Source organism: Anomaloglossus baeobatrachus, chromosome 12 (assembly GCF_048569485.1).
Source record: "Anomaloglossus baeobatrachus isolate aAnoBae1 chromosome 12, aAnoBae1.hap1, whole genome shotgun sequence".
Lineage (NCBI taxonomy): Eukaryota > Metazoa > Chordata > Amphibia > Anura > Aromobatidae > Anomaloglossus > Anomaloglossus baeobatrachus.
The window spans coordinates 88,434,468-88,450,165 of NC_134364.1; the positions used below are offsets into that span (position 1 = coordinate 88,434,468).

General features: G+C 39.6%; 1 protein-coding gene across 1 annotated transcript in view; it reads left to right on the top strand.

The window, feature by feature from the left end:
• LOC142257566 (hemicentin-1-like) overlaps window positions 1–15,698 on the top strand; it is a 141,644-nt gene that overhangs the window by 96,799 nt on the left and 29,147 nt on the right. Inside the window, exons 11-13 of the mRNA XM_075329710.1 lie at window positions 1,201–1,275; window positions 2,430–2,450; window positions 3,070–3,336. Coding sequence (XP_075185825.1) covers window positions 1,201–1,275; window positions 2,430–2,450; window positions 3,070–3,336 — 363 coding nt within the window. The remainder of the gene's footprint in view (window positions 1–1,200; window positions 1,276–2,429; window positions 2,451–3,069; window positions 3,337–15,698) is intronic.

The following is a 15,698-nucleotide window of genomic DNA, read 5'->3' on the forward strand; positions in this document are numbered from 1 at the left end:
TTTTTTTTCAGCCTCAGGATGTTCTGCTTCACCTCAATTGAGAGTTCCTTAGACCGCATGCAAAACCACACACCTGTAATCAACCCCAGACCTTTTAACTACTTCATTGATTACAGGATAACGAGGGAGACGCCTTCAGAGTTAATTGCAGCCCTTAGAGTCCCTTGTCCAATTACTTTTGGTCCCTTGAAAAAGAGGAGGCTATGCATTACAGAGCTATGATTCCTAAACCCTTTCTCCGATTTGGATGTGAAAACTCTCATATTGCAGCTGGGAGTGTGCACTTTCAGCCCATATTATATATATAATTGTATTTCTGAACATGTTTTTGTAAACAGCTAAAATAACAAAACTTGTGTCACTGTCCAAATATTTCTGGACCTAACTGTATATATATGCTACCCCAGTAATCTGCAGTATCAGCTCCTGACCTGGGGTCCTGTACCCCGTCTTGCTCAGTACCGGTCAGTTCTTTTGGGCTTTCTGGTGCCGACAGTCCTCCTACACTATGTCCATTGCACCCTTTTACAATGCCACTGCCACCGGTCCCTGACTCCTCTGGTCCCGGACTACTGTCTGCGACCCAACCACGGTCATTCTAGCTCCCCGGGAGCCAACACTCCCCAGCTCCTCTCTCTTTGAGGGCTCTCACTAGACTCTTTCACTTCCCTCCCACCAGTCTGCCTGACCCCTAGGTGGGTGGACCTTTTCAAGCTGGACCAACACACTGGTGTGTCTAACAGGTCATGATGATGTGAGGTGTTGATTGGGATTTGTGGTGCTGATGGAGGTGACACCGGTTTCTGGGAACTTGGAACCATGGGGGGGTAGGTCCTGCATCCTGAGGGAACAGGATGCAGTTCACTGTAGCACCCTGATGTATTCAGGGGCGCTACAGTAGCTGTAGAGGGAGCCCTGCAAGTCAATTTCTCCTTTGGCCCCAGACAACCCAGTCAATCTCTTAAAGCTGATATCTAATAAAAGCAGTTCTACTTTTAGACTTTACCAACATTTTCTGCAGCTTCCAAGTTAGTTTTGCTATGAGCCTTGTGTAAGTTCAGAACTGAAAAGCAACAACCTAACTAGATTGTCACCATGGACTTCTATTTTGGGGAAGTAATATCTAGAAACAAAAATAAGTTATCTTCCTTCCATCACCCATATAGTAAAGTGATTGAAAAGAGGAAGTGAAATTACCAGTGAGCATCTGCAGAGAAAGCCGAGACCTGACCACGCAGCACACAATGGCCGTCCTGGCCCTCATCACCCTCACCGGTAAGCAAAAATGTTCTCAATTATCTCTATAGAGTGTTATTAGTGTGCTCAGGAGGCATCGCTCTCTCCTGTGTCGTGAAAAGTTTTTTGGACTCCAATTTTCATTATATATTTTTGTGTTTTATGAGATAGTTTGTAGAGTATGAAACTAGTCAAATGTGGGGAGTCTTTAAACTGGAAGAGGTTGTTCTGTTTTGGTGGTTTTTAGCCGTAGACATTTTCTCAAGACTCTCTTCCATAAATCACAGAAGAGAACATAGACTTCAGCCGTCTTTGTATTATTTGGTGTCACAGTCATATTATATTACACCATTACCCTTGGAATACCAGCTCACCCACCTTGATCTGCTGACCCTATGATCCTACATTAGGAGCATGTACCACTTCACCTGCTGTGGATTGTGAGATCAGATTTACTGTTTTCTATTTACTTTGTTCTGATAACAAATATTAAACCCAAAACATTGTAAGTTTTAGATTTGTTTTTATTATTATTTCTATTTTTTGCATACTTTTTTATATAAACTTTTTTTTAGTCTTTTTATTAATTTTTTTGTTTTTATTGTTCATTTGCTGTGTTATGATAGGTTTTTATATAATCTCTATTTTTTTAAGTTTTTGGGATTTTTTTTTATTACTTGTTAAAAATAAAACTCTTTTTATTTTATTGACTTGCTTTTTTGGGCTTGCTAATGGTTGCTGAGCACAGTCGATGGCCTTGTTGCATTTTTTTGTAAATGTGAAAATGAAAAAGAAAGCAGTTACAGAGGGGTCCAAATTAAACCCACTGTTAAGAAATGCTAAAAAGAACATAGAGCAAAATCTAAATGAGAGAACCACCCAATTATTTGGTGGACTTTTGGAGAGGTATTACTTGATATGTATTTTAATATTCTTAGGTAAATATTCCCATGTAACTTATTTATATTCTCTGAAAAGATCCAGTTCAGAACAAAAGTGGTTATTTTAGCAGTTATTACACAATTAGTACCGCCCATGAGGATCGGTCCACCAATCTGAGTTTATGAGGAACCGTCCGAAATTTTGTAAATATTTGATCTTAGCTGTTCCTGCTAAGACTTGTTTTAAATACGATATATGGTGTCCTGCCATATTCATATGTACTAATAAGTTGCATTTTTTTTTTATTTCAGCATTAATAATGGAAAATTCAGGTAAATATTCCACTAATGTGCATTACAATGTGTTATAGGAAAATGTATGTAAGTAATTGGCAATTTTACTTACTATAGTTGCATCAACTCCAAACATCCTCAATTGACAAAGTACATGACTGTGACAATCTCTCACACATGTACACAAGCTGGTTGTCAGCGGTAATGGATGATAAGGGGTGTAGTCTCATGTCTGATCATGTCATTAGATCAGTCATGTTATCATCAGGGGGTGGGGCTGTAGTATAAGGGGTGTGGTCTCATGTCTGATCACGTATTAGATCAGTGATGTCATCAGGGGGTGGGGCTGTAGTGTAAGGGATGTGATCTAATGCCTCATTATGTCATTATATCAGTGATGTCATCAGGGGGTGGGGTTGTAGTATAAATGCTGTGGTCTCATGTCTGATCACGTGTCATTATATCAGTGAAGTCGTCACCAGAGGGCGGGGCTGACAACCACTCACACTTTATATACAGCCTAGTTGTCATCTTAAGCCTTTCATAGTTAATATTTTTTATGGTTAATAATTTCATCTTTGATGGTTAATAATTTTTTTTCCCACCATGCATTTAGCATTCTTCTATTTGTACACTTCTTAGTTTTGGTTCCTTGCAGGACAGCGGGTCCGATACGTGATCACCAGAAATCCTGACTGGAACCACATATACACAGGGGACTCAGTGACTTTAAATTGTGACATTGGAGCAAATGAAAACATCGATAACTACAACTTCTACTGGTATAAAAATGATATTCAGATACAGCAACGAGTACAGGAATTCACAATTCACAAGGCTGCATACTATGATGGCGGAGAGTATAAATGCTGGATCGGATTTGGGGATCGCAGTCACCCACTAAGGTTATATGTTATAAACAAAGGTGAATATCTATCTATCTATCTATCTATGTATCCATTATCTATCTATCTATCTATCTATCTATCTATCTATGTATCCATTATCTATCTATCTATCTATCTATCTATCTATCTATCTATCTATCCCTCTATTTATCTATCTATCTATCTATCTATCTATCCCTCTATCTATCTATCTAGCTATCTATCTATCTATCCCTCTATCTATCTATCTATCTATCTATCTATCTATCTATCTATCTATCTATCTATCTATCTATCTATCTATCTATCTATCCCTCTATCTATCCCTCTATCTATCTATCTATCTATCTATCTATCTATCCCTCTATCTATCTAGCTATCTATCTATCTATCTATCTATCTATCTATCTATCTATCTATCCCTCTATCTATCCCTCTATCTATCTATCCCTCTATCTATCTATCTATCTATCTATCTATCTATCTATCTATCTATCTATCTATCTATCTATCTATCCCTCTATCTATCTATCTATCCCTCTATCTATCTATCTATCTATCTATCCCTCTATCTATCTATCTATCCCTTTATCTATCTATCTATCTACCTATCTATTATCTATCCATTTATCTATCTATCTCTCTATCCTTCTATCTATCTGTCGCGGGCGGAGGAGGGGACGCTGCGCTCTCCCACTGCTCGGGTCCGGCTTGCTGCTGCAGTTGCTCGGTGGTGGCTCGAGCGGTTTGCCGGATCCCGGGGACTCGAGCGGCGCTCCTCGCCCGTGAGTGAAAAGGGGATTTTGGTTATGGGGGTTTTGGTTATTGTCCGTGACGCCACCCACGGTTGTGGTGATAATGGTGACACCACCGCTGCTCTAGACGGAGATCCCGGGAGCGGTGACAGGGAGCAGCTTGGTTGTTATTTCTCCCCTCCGTGGGTAGGGGGTTATTTGTCCCGGGGCCCGGTGATGGGGGTAGGGATGGTTGGTGCAGGCGGGCTACGGGGCCTGGCGCGTACGGCACGGGGGTACTCACTCAGCCTGAGACGATGACACAGTTCTCGGTAAAACACACGGCTGGATGGACGGGTCCCCCAGACGGCTGCGGTTGCTTCCTCCCCGTAGGTTAGTGATGACTGTCTCTCCCTGCACCTATGTTCTATGTTGATTCCGATGGGTTGCCCTTGGCGGTGGTGGCCTCTCTCCTTCACGGTTGGACGGTTGCCTTCTGTCGGGACTTGACTGTTTGGAAACCCAGGAGGTCCCCTTCACTAACGGATTCGACAAATTCACGGCGACTCCTAGCCTTGCCGGGGTCCGAAAAGCCCCTGCCAATTGTGCTGGCTTCTCCTTGTGTACCGGTCCGGTTCCGCCGGGCCACCGCCCGTCCACGGTCCTTACGGCAAACTCCGATAGGCCACTCCTGCAGACGGTCACCACCGTCTGCCAACCTTGCTGCTCCGTCCGGGCCACACACCCGGACTCACTTCAGTCTGCTCTCTAGCCACTTCACTACTCCTCGCTCTTCCTCCTTCCACTTTCACTGTCCAAGCTAATCTGCTCCTTTTCCCTCCTCCAGGACTGTGAACTGCTTGGTGGGCGGAGACCAACCGCCTGGCTCCACCCCCTGGTGTGGACATCAGCCCCTGGGGAAGGCAACAAGGGTTTTGTGTCTGGCTTAGATGTGCCTGCTGGGAGTGTGGGGTGTGTTGTGTTGTTACCTGTGGCCCCTGGCTTGCCCAGGACGCCACATATCTATCTATCTATTATCTATCCATTTATCTATCTATCTATCTATCTATCTATCTACATCTATCTATGATTCTATCTATATCTATCTATCTATCCATTATCTATCTATCTATCTATCTATCTATCTATTATGTATCTATCTATCCCTCTATCTATCTATCTATCTATCTATCCCTCTATATATCTATTCCTCTATCTATCTATTATCTATCCATTTATCTATCTATCTATCTATCTATCTACATCTATCTATGATTCTATCTATATCTATCTATCTATCCATTATCTATCTATCTATCTATCTATCTATTATGTATCTATCTATCTATCCCTCTATCTATCTATCTATCTATCTATCTATTATGTATCTATCTATCCCTCTATCTATCTATCTATCTATCTATCTATCTGTCTATCTATCCCTCTATCTATCTATCTATCTATCTATCTATCTATCCCTCTATCTATCTATCTACCTATCTATCTATCTATCTATCTATCTATCTATCTATCTATCTATCTATCTATCTATCTATCTATCTATCTATCTATCTATCTATCTATCTATCCCTCTATCTATCTATCTATCTATCTATCTATCTATCTATCTATCTATCTATCTATCCCTCTATCTATCTATCTACCTATCTATCTATCTATCTATCTATCTATCTATCCATCTATCTATCTATCTATCTATCTATCTATCTATCTATCTATCTATCTATCTATCCCTCTATCTATCTATCTACCTATCTATCTATCTATCTATCTATCTATCTATCTATCTATCTATCTATCTATCTATCTATCTATCCCTCTATCTATCTATCTATCTATCTATCTATCTATCTATCTATCAATCTATCTACACCAGATGAAATAAGTATTGAACCAGTTTTCTATGTAAATACAGTATATTTCTAGAGGTGCTGTTGAGGGGAGACTCAAGGGGTCTCTCAAGGTCTGACTGCTCTTTCAGATTATCTGGAATGTCATGTGTGCCCATGGGAAGAAATAACAGACTATAATTGGTTAATAGCTTCCTCTCATGACAGATGCCACCAACATTCTGCTCGATTTATTGTTCACCGAAATTTTTATAGTTCTAGATAAGAAAAGGTGTAGGCAAAATATAGCCCAATCAAATATCGCAGGTCGGGCTCGGGGCGTGAAGCAATTGGCATAATCTCAATTGGATTGGTTGGTCCAAATGTTGAGGATAAAGAATTGAGTATCCAAAAATACTTAATTCAGCCATTTCATAGACTCAGTTATATAGTTCAGTAGATGTGAACTAATACACATATTTGTGAATGCTTTTGTTTCTTATTAACATGTATATATGTATATTGCATATTCAGTGTATTTTCCTTAAACTCAGTATATACTAGGATATATATGTATAGCTTGAATATGGCCACCATTTCCTGGTTTACACCCAAGACACATGGACAAAGAGAAATTCCTGGATCCTAGACTGACCAATCAACGGAGAATATGCAGATCTCTCTACGTCATGAAGCCCTGACTTACGATACTTGATTGGACTAAAACTTTTGTTCACACCCCCTTACTGTTTGGTCTAGAGTTTCTTTCAAACAATAAAGAACCACTTGGTCAAGAGCCAGTCATGGAGATAGATGTAACTGACTTTGCTGTGCAGTTATTTTCATTCTCGTGTGCACCCATGACATTTAATTAGAAGCAGCAGCCGGATATCAAGAGATCCTTTGAGTCTCATCATCATCGTCATTCTGACCTTGACAACTGGCGCCCAACGTGGGGCTACCGTAAAGGGTGAGTCAGAGCTTCCATTTTCCGGACGTCTGGGGGCTACTCCACAAGTATCCAGGTGTCGCTTGATAGGATTGATCACCCTTCATTTCGCAGGTAACCATCATATACATTGTGTGTGCTGTTTTACCTGTGGATCGAGAGACACCTGGCGAAAGTGGGTGGTCACTAGTCCGGAGAATGGTAGTGCACCGGAGACCTAACGGTGTGACTGTCACCCGCCGGTGGGCTAGAAGGACCCAGCTCCCATAGGGGCTAGGGGTAGGTTGTAAAGTATCCGGCTGTCTGTAATTAGAACTGGGGTGTTTTCTTGAGTAGCTGTTTTTATTTGTATATAAGTGTACGGTTAATCAAGCTTGTGATTTCTCTGTTTGGTTCTCGGAGAGTTAATTGTCTGTTATTGTTCACGGAACGAGAGAAAATGGAGGCTAAGGAGCTGCTTGTCTTTGTTCTGTGTCTGCAGCCTCTTAGACAAAGACAGCAGGAGGGGGGAGGTTAATCACCCACTGCCTGCACTAAGAGGAAAGTTTGTGTGTGTGTTAGGAATGCGAGAGGGGGGAGCACATCCTTACATTCTTACACTCGGGGGAAGCAAAAAGGTGGGGGCTATATGTCCACCAGCTGCTTGAGGCAGAGCGGAGATCAAGTTACACAGCTCGGTCTCTGCTGTCTCTTAGCTAAGAAGAAGGGGGGTGGAGTAGTGAACAGGCAGAGACAAAACAGCACAGATCGTAAAGCAAGCAGAGTTGTAATGATTTGAAAGAAAAACAAGTGTTATTTTAGTTTGGATTTGAGTTAAATTAACGGGTTCATGCATTTTTCAGTTTTTTAACTTGTTTGTTTTTGAACAGAAGTATGAGAACTAGCGATTCCCCTGTGTTGCGGACACGGCCACTGTTTGTTAGATATTAAACATCAGATATTAAATATTGAATATTAAATATTGAATATTGAGTGTTGGATAGATAATAAACGAGGCGGGAAGGGTTCTGTTAACTTAAAGTGGATTTAGCGTATTCCTCTGCGTATTAAACGCGAGCCACTGTTATGAGCAGGTAGGTCTTCATAACGAGGCAGGAAAGGAACTCACTTTAGTTGAGGTAAGGGTGCTGGAGTTAGCGGATTCTCATGCGTATTAGACGCGAGTCACTGTCAGCGTGTTACAAATGCGGACGAGACGAGAAAGGACTCCATTGGAACGGCCGATCCAATTAAGCACTGTATACTCTGTTCAAAAGATAAATATGTTGTTTTTAGTAGGAGCTGAGAACGCTGTCGCCCTAGTTACAAAAAACGGAAAAAATATAAAAGATTGCAAAAAAGTTGTGTAATATCGTTGGACTACCACTAGATGGCAGGCTGCAACCCATGTATTGAAGTTCAGATTAATCTGTAGTGAGTTTATAATGAAGAACAAAGACCTCATTCACTGTCTGTTGCTGTTTGTAGAATCACTAAATGTGTTTCTCTAGCGGTGCCTTATTGTTTTTCTCTAGAAGTCATTATATCTGGTGCTAATCATATCTCTCCTTTGTATGCTGGAATGCAAATTTACAGGCACTAAAGTATCCCTGGTTTACTACGTAGTTCCAGCCACTCCCAGTACACCCAGAGAGTCACAACATGGATGCTACACCCGGAAGTCAGGTGCCTGGAACTTCCTGTGGCAGCCGTCTTGCTACACCCACTGATGGCAGTACACCTCATAAGCCACACCCCTCGCAATGGCTCTTTGTTCAAAGCTCTCCACCCATCCCCGGTGGGAGGTGTTCTCTGGTATATATGACTAACACATTTGAATAAGTATAAATTGTATATTTGTTTACTCAGTTATCCCATAAGTGCAAGTCAAAGATAAGTAAGTGAAACTTTTACAGAATTTTCTGTTCACATAAAATCAATTGGTATTTTAGAAGTCCTGCAGTATTATATCATAAAATAAAATAGAGGAAGGTAAATATATATATATATATATATATATATATATATATATATCTTTGTACTGTGTTAGTTAATTTAAAACAAAAATTGTAAACGACTTACCCCTACTGATGTCAAAATGTATCAAATCCATTTGTAAAAAGGAATTAGGAAAAATGTATAATGCATTCAATGTACATGGGTAATGGATGTGTTCCCTGCTATGTCTTTGTTATAACAAAGGATGAGTTTTTTTTCCCTCTTTCTCTCTCACTTTAAGAAGTAAGAATGGAATGTGTCTCTCTCCAATAGTGACGTAAGTTTGGTTTAACCCTTAGAGTTCAGGGTTTCACATTTTTAGTTTGCTGTTTATACCTGAATAGGGAATATTAAATTTTATGGGATGCGCGATATAATTTGTGTTGTTTTGTTTTTAATGGCGATTTATTTGAACAATATATTTTTATTTTGTGACTCTATCACCTTTTCTGTTTTTACGATTATTTCTAAACCATTCATATATTTTTTTGCCAGTTAGTCGCCTAGTCACAGCTGTCATTTAATCATGTCTCAGTCGTTTCTACTATGAAAGGCTTTTCTTTTCTTTATGGATACAGTGTTGTTTATTGTAAAGTTTTGAAATTTCCCAGTATTGTATATTGTTGTGAGATGTACGTTATTTTCAGTGTTTGTTCATTTTAGTATGTGGCTAATTTATTACCTGCTGTTTTATCTTTTCTTTTAGGGAATACCAGTATAAAAATGCTGAATTTTGCCATATTGGTAAATAAACAATTAAACAAGGGGGGAATAAGGTATTAATTATATTCTCCAGTTTCTTGGAGGGTGCAGTAGGCATATTAGATAGGTTTTGAAGTTGACTTTGGTTTTGAAGCTGACCTTTTTCCCATAGGTTATGTTTATTAGATTACTATGAGGTATATCTGTTAACTGAAATAGGAAAGTCTTGTCTTATATGTTTATTTGTTTATTTATTTGTTTGTTTATTTATTTAGTATTCTCAGTCATGTGAAGTATAGATGACCACTAACTGTATTATGATCAGAGATGAAGTTATAAGAATGATCTAATGTATATTTTTTAGTTTTTGTTTTTATAGATGAAACCAGATGGTGGTCGATTCTGCACTGGATATGCTGCTGTTTACACCACATGAGGTAGTCTAAATTCGACCACTCCCTCCAATCCTATTGATACAGGAGACAGTGATGCATTAAATGCCTCTCTTGATGGGTAGAACAGGAGTGGGTAAGAGTCTTTAGAGGTGTATGTAGGTTGTAGATTTTTTCCTGTTGTCAAATGAATTAGGTATGCCGAAAAGAAAGTCTAGATCTGAGCTGATGGATTCGGATGGAGATCCTTGCACAGGTGCAGCTGACCAAGAAGCAGTGAACGGGCCTAGAGTTGAGAGTCTTTCACCAATACCGACCATGCCTTGGTGACATTGGTCACGTCAGTGACTTCTGTTACTCCTTGTGTTCTTACATCCCTACAGGAACAAGCGATACAACAAGGAATGGAGTGTGACATGCAGGGAGCCAGCTGAATGAGGAAGGTCTGTGGATAAAGGGTGGTAAGCTTTCTCTGCCATGAGAGCTCTTCTTAATGATGGCCCAGGTAACATCTGTGAAAGACAATTGTCAGCGTGTGCTTTGGTGACACCGGGTTCAGTACCCAGGTGGGCAGACTCACCCAGTCTTGTGAGACAAGTGCCTAGAACGAAGTGAGAAAAAACTGTAAAGAGTCCGTAGAAACACCCTGCACCTGCTCTACCCATTCTTAGAGACTGCAAACTGATTATAGATGTATATCATGAGCACGTTGTATGCAAGTCTGTGCGTGTTGTGTAAATTTCTCTCCAGGTTTGGTCAGAGGCATTCCTGTGCAGAAAACGACATTATTGTTGAGAAGCACATGAAGGTGGTATGTAAAGAAAAATGTGTTTACAAAAAGTGTATATTTTATAGAAAAGTGGAAACTAGTAAATGGTGTATAAAATGTATATGTTCTGTTTTCTTTTTTCAATAAGCAGGTCTTTATGTAAGATGTTTTTTGGTTTAGCATAGACATGTATATTTTTATATAATTGACTGAATAGTGTGCTAAACAGGTGTATTCTCCAATTCCAGATCTTAAATCAGAGCTATTAGCATATGGTCTCCAGTCAGGAGACTGATTGATCCTAAAGGACAAGCGAGAAAGAGCCATGAGTCAACACTAGAGGAGCTGATCCAACCACAGAAAATCTATGGATCCACACCTCGCATTGCAGAAGGGTTAATCAACCAGAGCTGCACTGAGCGTTCTGCTCATACTTATCCTTTTCAGAAAACCCTGTACAGTTTTAGACCAGTATTGCCAGAACAGTTAGAAGAGAGGACTTAGAGAACCTTGAGACATGGGAAAGTCCAACTACAAAGGGTGAGGACTCGCCTAGGAGTCCTTGGTCTCAAACCGGTGAAGAAAACCCCTTTCCCCTTTCCGCCCATGTTTCAACGTTCAGTTAGGCAGGTTTTTTCAACAGATCTTTCTACCTCTCTTCCTAAGGGAACACAGTACCCTTAGAATTTAGAAATGGCAGAAGTAAGTCTTTAGGGGGGACTGTTGAGGATAAAGAATTGAGTATCCAAAAATACTTAATTCAGCCATTTCATAGACTCAGTTATATAGTTCAGTAGATGTGAACTAATACACATATTTGTGAATGCTTTTGTTTCTTATTAACATGTATATATGTATATTGCATATTCAGTGTATTTTCCTTAAACTCAGTATATACTAGGATATATATGTATAGCTTGAATATGGCCACCATTTCCTGGTTTACACCCAAGACACATGGACAAAGAGAAATTCCTGGATCCTAGACTGACCAATCAACGGAGAATATGCAGATCTCTCTACGTCATGAAGCCCTGACTTACGATACTTGATTGGACTAAAACTTTTGTTCACACCCCCTTACTGTTTGGTCTAGAGTTTCTTTCAAACAATAAAGAACCACTTGGTCAAGAGCCAGTCATGGAGATAGATGTAACTGACTTTGCTGTGCAGTTATTTTCATTCTCGTGTGCACCCATGACATTTAATTAGAAGCAGCAGCCGGATATCAAGAGATCCTTTGAGTCTCATCATCATCGTCATTCTGACCTTGACACAAAGTTCGGGTACAAACTCAATAGCACGATACCACTAACCGTGGATCAGTAGTTCCAGAAAAATAGCTGGGTAAAATAAACCAAATATAGCAACAGGTATGTAGAAAAAAAGAAAAAGTCCTAAAAAATAACTTTTAATAAATTTATCACTAAAAATGATCTAGGTCGATTTTTTAAAAACAGCACATAAACCAATATGGAGCACCAAATCTGCACCACAAAGCTCAAAAAGGGTCCAGAAAGGTGAATGTGGCACAATAAAAGAGAGAAGACCACAATATTCTGTACTTGACCCCACAGAGTTTAACATCATATTTATGGATTAACACTATAACCCCTTCACGACCATGGACGGATCTATCTGTCATGGAGCGTGTGCCGCTAAGCCCCGCCCCCTGCTGCGGGCAGGGTGCAGCGATCGGCGCAAATATCAGCTGTTTTCAACAGCTGACATGTGTGCCTGCATGTTACGAGTGGAATCGCATTCCACCCATAACATTAACCCCTTACATCTCGCTGCCAAAGTCTGGCAGCGAGATGTATATGCGCGCGGTGAAGATTTTCACTTACCGCCGTCCCCACCGGCAGTCACGTGACTTTCGGTGGTTGCCATGGTAGCACAGGGTCATGTGATGACGCCTGCAGCTATGACGTTTCACTTTCGTTTTCACTCGGCCTGGAGGCCAGTGAAGCAGGAAGTGACCATATCTGCTGTTTACAGCTGTATAGCTGTGATCAGAAGATAGATCAGAGCGATCGGATTGCTGATTGCTATAGCCCCCTAGGGGGACTAGTAAAATAAAAAAAAGTAAAAAAAAAGTTTTAAATAATTGAAAAAAAACCAAAAAACCTAAAAGTTCAAATCACCCCCCTTTCACCCCATTGAAAATTAAAGGGTTAAAAAAAAATATATACACCTATTTGGTATCGCCGCGTTCAGAAATGCCCGATCTATCAAAATATAAAATCGATTAATCTGATCAGTAAATGGCGTAGTGGCAAAAAAATTCCAAACGCCAAAATTACATTTTTTGGTCGCCGCAAGTTTTATGCAAAATACAATAACAGGCGATCAAAACGTAGCATTTGCGCAAAAATGGTGCCATTAGAAACATCAGCTAGAGATGCAAAAAATAAGCCATCACTGAGCCATAGATCCTAAAAAATGAGAACGCTACGGGTTTCGGAAAATGGCGCAAAACGTACGCCACTTTTATTGGACAAGCTTGTGAATTTTTTTTAACCCCTTAGATACAACTAAACCTATACATGTTTGGTGTCTACAAACTCGCACCGACCTCAGGCATCATACCCACACATCAGTTTTACCATATAGGGAACACCGTGAATAAAACATCCCAAAAACTATTGTGCCATCACACTTTTTTTGCAGTTTTTCCACACTTGGAATTTTTTTGATGTTTTCCAGTACACCATATGGTAAAACATATGGTTTAATTTAAAAGTACAACTTGTCCCGCAAAAAACAAGCCCTCATATGGCAAGATTTACGGAAAAATAAAAAAATTACGGCTCTCGGAAGAAGGGGAGCAAAAAACAAAAATGCAAAAACGGAAAGTGCCCGGGGGCTGAAGCGGTTAATCCTAAGGTTGATAAGTTTATTTAGTTACTAAATATTCATAAACCCTTGGGCACCACCCATACAGGTAAATGTATATCTAGTATGGTATCAATACACACACCACACTAGTCAGTACTGGACCCAGACAGAGCTTAATATCTGATTTGTGGACCAACACCTTAAAAATAGGAAAAACAAGGAGAACAGAAAAAGAGTATGGTGTAAAAATATTCAAAGTTTAATGCAGAGAACTGGCACAAAGAAAAAGAATCGTCAACACATTCCATGGGCCTATGTGTAATAAAAATTGCATATAGCCACAGAGCATAAGGGTAAAATACAACACAGTAATGCCGGCAGGTCTGAACGCAGTCAGAGCAAGGGAAACATCACGAGAGTACTCCAAATAGAGTAAAATATGAACAATTGACAAAAAATATTATAATTATCATAACTCCAAGAAAAGTAGTACTCTAGATTGCAAGATGCCCAATATATTATGCTAGATAAATACCAGTTATATGGCCCTGATGTTGCACATAGCAATTGAAGCAATAGGAGATTTTAAAATCAGTCAATCAATTGAACCCATCTTGCATGATACTATTGGAAAAAACTCCGACCTAGTAGAGTCAGAGAAAAAAAGAACCATGAGTGGCATAGATGTGTAGTAGTCATCGTGACATACCCATGGTCACAAAAGCTCAAGGAAAGCAGCAGAGCGGTCCCCCAGAGACTAGGACCCCGATGTACGTTTCACGATCTTTCACAGATTTAGATCATTTCATCAGGGGGAAGATCCCATGCAATAGTATCATGCATGATGGGTTCAATTGATAGAATAATTTTAAAATCTCCTATTGCTGCTAGGGCTATGTGCAATATCAGGACCACATAACTGGTATTTATCTAACATAATATATTACTTTTTTTGGAGTTATGATAATTATAAAATAATATTTTTTGTCAATTGTTCATATTTTACTCTATTTGGAGTACTCTCGTGATGTTTCCCTTGCTCTGACTGGGTTCAGACCTGCTGGCATTACTGTGTTGTATTTTACCCTTATGTTCTGTGGCTATTTGCAATTTTTGTTACACATAGGCCCATGGAATGTGTTGCTGATTCTTTTTCTTTGTGCCAGTTCTCTGCATTAAACTTTGAATATTTTTGCACCATATTCTTTTTCTGTTCTCCTTGTTTTTCTACATGCTTAGAGTGTGCGATGTAGGGTCAAAATGGTTTCTTTTCCCTGCTACTTAATTTTACATATCTGTATATTAACCTTACTAATAAGGTAGATAATATAGTGTTAATGAAGTTCCATTAACCCACGGGAACCGCCCATAAAGGTAAATGTATACTAAATGTAGGGACAGTACATCATATATATACATTGAGGAGCGCAACCTTTTTCCTCATAATGCTTATTACAGCAAACAAACCATCCTAATAAAGGAACGCTCTCACCCAAGTAAGCAGCAATGATCCCAGTAGTACTCCTTTAAATAATGGATGGTATTAAAGATGACTAGGAAGCTCCCGACGCGTTTCGTCTGGGTAAATTCATCAGGGGAGCAAGAACCCTTGCGCATGAAAATAGCGCCACTCTCCACCAATCCACATAGTCACCATTTACTGGGAAATTCCAAACTTCCTCAGGTCATCCATAGTCTGCCATAGCTGAGTACATATATATAAGCAGTGCATAGAATATGCAGATTTGGTAAATAAACCATAACAGTAAGCATGTGATGATTAACAACGGGAAAATTACATATATATTTAACCATTTATGGGGATACAGCAAAACACATGATAATTAACATGCTGAAGATAGCATCTATATTTAACCATATGTGGGGATATAGCAAACATGGGAGGAGAGAGGAGGGAGACAAAGGCTGATACATACCATGTCACCATCCTCTGTTGCAGTATAGACAAAAGAGCAACGAGGAGGGAAAAAAATGTGCATTAAAATACCTTAAAAAAATAGTAAAAGAGACCTGATACAAAAAACAGATATTACCATACACATTAGCTAGGGGTTTAATGATAGATAATTGAGATAGATAGTAGAGCAATAGTGTAGAATAGGGATGTGCAGTGTAGGGAAAGTTGTGTGCCACAAATCAGCATTTAATGAAAGAAATAGGGATAGGTA